A 4,821-nucleotide genomic window follows, 5' to 3' on the forward strand; every position below is an offset into this window, starting at 1 on the left:
ATAGTATGGACGGTTTTGGTTACGATTCAAAATCGAAAAATTTAAAATTAAATAATTGTTGAACCGTGAACCGAAACTTAACCACAATCATATATAGTGAAAATAATCAAACACTTATTTTGATAAATCGGTACGGTTCGGTTCCAATTTCGATTTTAAACCGCCAATCAAAACTTATGTATTTATTTACTACGTATTTATTTTTATAATTTTATTTCGTATTTAAAAATAGTCTAAATTTAACAATTATTTTATTTTATTTTTTCGATTCTGAATCGTAACCGTAACCGTCTATACTATTTAAGTTCAATTGCTACAGTGTTCGATTAGGTTCGTATCGAACCGTGATCTTCCATACATATTAGTAACAATTGATTGGAGAATAAAAATAAATGAAATAGTTATTTTAAGGACAAAAATGTCAATTTAACATTACAAGGGAGAAAACTACCACTTTTAAAATAACTGAGGGGGAAAAACTGCCACTTTAATAACACAGGGGGGAAAAGTGATATAAGCATATAACATAGGGGGAAAAAGTGTCATTTTCCCAATAAAAAATTAAAAACACAACCGCAGGAGAGAACTAGGTATAAATAAGAGCAATCGGTCTACAAAGATTTAATGGCTTTAAAGTAATGAGAGAAGGAATATAGTGCAGTGACATTTTCATAAATAACTAGAAACTTAAAGTACAATTAATAACATTGTAGAGTGCAACTAACAATAGAATGCGCAAACGTCATATGTATAAGTATATTGAATAGGGTAATTCTATTTATACCACCCAAAATTCTATTTACACCACCACTTAATAGGTTTGATAGCTTTTTAGGTGGTGTAAATAAAATTTGCTATTTACACCACCTTCATTAAAGTTGGTCAAACATTATGTTTTTTAATTAAAATATTTATTATTTATTTTTTATTTTTTATTTTTTTAATTGTGATAGTATAATAATTTTGTCTATAATATTTTGTAATTAAATATTTAAAATATTTATTTTTTTTATTATTTCAAATTGTGATAGTATAATAATTTTGTGTATAATAATTTTTAATAATTTTCTGTAGTATCTAACGTTTAATAAATTTTCATGATATTCTTTATAACTCAAATTTTTGTATGCATTATTTTACCTTATTATAATAATATCATAATATAATAAATTAATTTTCAATAGTTAAAAACAGTAAAAACACATTAACATCATAATAAAATATAAAAAAAAAATTTCATTCCATTTCAATCCAATATAACAAGAATTTAATTACACAAAAGATTAGGTTTTGGAATTAGAATTTAAAAAAAAAAGTATTGAAATTAGAAATATTATTTAAATTAAATTAAATTAAATAACTATTTAAAAATTAAAAAAAATATTAAAGAAAAAACAATAAACAAAAACGGAGCAACCCCTCCGGCGAGGGGTTGCTCTGTTTTGTTTTTTTTTTTTGTTATATATATATATACATGTGTGTGTGTGTATATATATATATATATTGTTTTTAAAATTTTAAATTGTTATTCAATTTAATTTTGTTTAAATAATATTCATTCCATCCTAATACTTTTTTTTTTTAAACTCCAATTCCAACATCTTTTTCTTTGTGTAATTAATACAGTTGACCATGGTAGTGTAAATAGCTATACTTATACCCAAATTGCTATTTGTACCACCTATAAAGTTATTGAAATTATTTACAATCTTTTGTGAGTTTCAAGGTTATTTGCACCATGGGCGGTAGGAATAGCAAACACCCATTGAATAAGTGGACTCTGTAACTCTCCTTAATTGCACTCTATATTCTTGATAATTGTAATTTACATAAGGACCATGCTCTGATGTGAACACGGACATAGAAATATTTATGTGGATGTATTATTACGTTTACGACTGACACTGTTAATAAGTTGACCTTTGCAAGTACTCCCACAGTATCGTAAAATGATAAAATAAAATGCTTTGGGATTGTGGGATCGGTATTAAATGTATATATCATGCATACTACCTAGGCCTTGTGTCATGTTAATACGTCACTCTGACATTTCAAACTGACGTCACCTCCATGGCACATCCTTCCACATGACTTTATAAGCGCCAAACGCCACGCAAAAAGACCGTAGAAACTTGGAAACTTCACATCCACAATTCTCAGGTTTCTGTGAAAAAAAAGATAATATAGGACATCGCAGTTATTATTATTACTATTATTTCTTTTTTTCTGTTTTTTCTGTTATAATCATATATGGAGGTGGCGAAGAGGAAGATGTTGGATGACCGGGAAGCGGAGGGGAAAAGAGCGGTGAAGGTGAAGGCGGCGCCGGCGGCGGAGGACGACGGCGGAGAGAGCAAGAAGAAGCAGCAGGCGGCGGAAGCGGAGGATGAAGAGGTGGAGGAGTTCTACGCTATCTTGAAGAGGATACGCGTGGCGGTGAAGTATTTCGAGAAAGGAAAAGGCGGAAAGAAGGCGGAGGCGCGGCCGGCGGCGGTTAAGCCGTGGAGCCCGTCTTTTCAACGGGAGGATTTCGACGGCGCGGCGGCGGAGGAGGAGGATGAGGAGGAGGAGGAGGAAGATGCCGCCGCCGGTTTAGATCTCAACGCTGAACCGGATTGCCGACGGAAAACCGGTAAAATAACGTCCGGCAAAAATCGGCTTTAGTAGTAAAGCTGTAAATTATGGCTTTTTATTTTGTTGACTTTTTTTTTTCTTTTTTTCTTTTTTTTTGGGTTGACGAGACAGCCTAAATACTATGAAGTTATTCGCAAAATCAAATTTGTATCAAATTTCAGCTAACTTTGAAATTCTGGGCATGCGGGGGACCTTTAAGTCTCTAACTCTTCTCATTTTTGTTTATCTGTTTTTGGAATAAAGTAACAAAATTATGAAATTTCCTTAAATAAGTAAAAAAGCAAATTGAGATGCCAAATGACTAAAATATCCTCATTATTTTAGCCATTAAAATTTTTCTGAGTTTTAATCGATAATTTTGCCGGAATGACTGAAATTTAGAAAAATTAAATAGTTAAGATACTAAATTGACTGTTTTGAAATTCATAGACTGAAATTAATAAGATCACAATAGTCATATGACCAAAAATGAAATTAACTCATTATTTTATTATAAGAATCAAATTGTAAAACTAATTTTTTTAACCAAAAAAAAAAAATCAGCTCTCCTAATTCAGATTTTAATTGGTACGTATATATATTGTTTGAACTTGCTTTTAAATAAGTAGAATATATTGTTTTAGAAGGCTTAATTTTAAATATTAATTGTATGAAGTAGACATTTGGATACGTTATGTTCTTAAAAGTTGAGGTAATGTTGAAAATCAGGTTGTATTAAAATTTCCTTTTTTTTTTAATTGTAAATTGTAAATATTACAATCATGTACTACGTATAATCTAAGTGAGAATAAATGTTATACTCTTCATTTGTACTTATTTTTTTCATTACTTACTTTTATACATTATGCTATATGAGTTGTACTACACAATATTTTTGTCAAAAATAACTCTACTGTTATAATTCATGTTATTTTTTCCAACTATTGTTATCATACATATGCATCCACCATATATTTTCTTATATTCTTCAATAGTAATAATATATAGATATTATATATTGGAATATTATATAAGTTATTTTCAAAAATATAAATACCAATTTTATAAAAATGGTTTACATCATCATTATCATTATTATTATTATTATTATTATTATTATTATTATTATTTGATTTTTTTTTTACCAATAACCGGTCATCTGAGACTAGGTTATAAAGCCACATTTATGCAATCTGATTATCATTTTTTTTTGACAAACTTGACAAGTATAATAATATTAAGCGTTAATATAAAAATGGTTATTTGACTATTTTGAAATGTTAAAATTGATTATTTATTTTCAATTGAATCAAATTAAGTCCTTTACAATGTAATTGTTAATTAATTTAATCATCTAGGATATATAGTCAATTTTTCCAACCAAATAACTAATGTTAAACTTATTTATGCACTGTGTGTATAGGCTATTAATTGCGAACATTTATTACAACTTGATTTTTGAGAAATTTGAATAATTTTAGTTTAAAAAGTTAGAGTTTAATTTCAACACTTATTATATACAATGACCAATATGAAGAAAATGCTCGAGAGAAGTTTGATCTTCTAACATTGTTTCTCAATTTTAGTATTTAGCCTTAAAAAATCCTGATTAAAGAACTAGATTAGTCACGAATGCGTAGTCAATACGAGCATCCTCAATAATTGTAGTTTTTGAAGAGTTTTGCAGGTGTGATTAAGAGAAAGAAAAGATGGATGTAGAGAAAAGGAAAAAAAAAAAAAGCTAGAAAAAGGTTGAAAAGCGTCATTAACGCGCCCTGCTAGACGCAATGTTGCAATGCATGCGACTAGGGAGCGAAAACTATAAATTTTGGTGGGTCCCACAAGTCTTGATAAAAAGTAAAAACCAATGGATTTTTAAAAATCTCTCATCACCCTCTCTCCTCCACAAAAAACTTGCTTTCTCAAAAATTACACCAAAAATCACAAAAATTAAAAAAAAAATATTGGTGATGCTCTAAATTAATCTTGTTCAATTGTAGTCAATATAAATTTTAGTATTTTGAAATTATTGAAATGACTGTATATGATACGTATATTTAAAAAAAAAAAACTAATACTAGTTATAATTATAACTTATATACAATACCTAAAATTAATGAATAAAATTATTAGTAAATTTTTTGAAAATTGACATTGAAAGTGGACATTTTCTGGAATAATTTTCAATGGCCTATTTACATTATATTC

General features: G+C 28.2%; 1 protein-coding gene across 1 annotated transcript; it reads left to right on the plus strand.

Annotated features, from left to right (window-relative positions):
* The first annotated feature begins 2,250 nt into the window (after positions 1-2,250).
* Positions 2,251-2,664, plus strand: LOC116025526 (protein NEGATIVE REGULATOR OF RESISTANCE-like). Its single transcript, XM_031266766.1, has one exon. It carries the CDS (start codon positions 2,251-2,253, stop codon positions 2,662-2,664), a length of 414 nt encoding a protein of 137 aa, XP_031122626.1.
* The last annotated feature ends 2,157 nt before the right edge of the window (positions 2,665-4,821 follow it).

The sequence above is a fragment of the Ipomoea triloba genome, chromosome 7 (assembly GCF_003576645.1).
Source record: "Ipomoea triloba cultivar NCNSP0323 chromosome 7, ASM357664v1".
Taxonomy (NCBI): domain Eukaryota; kingdom Viridiplantae; phylum Streptophyta; class Magnoliopsida; order Solanales; family Convolvulaceae; genus Ipomoea; species Ipomoea triloba.

Bases quoted from the DNA above. Each gene is read 5' to 3' on its own strand.
- LOC116025526 (XM_031266766.1), top strand. From the start codon at position 2,251: ATGGAGGTGGCGAAGAGGAAGATGTTGGATGACCGGGAAGCGGAGGGG.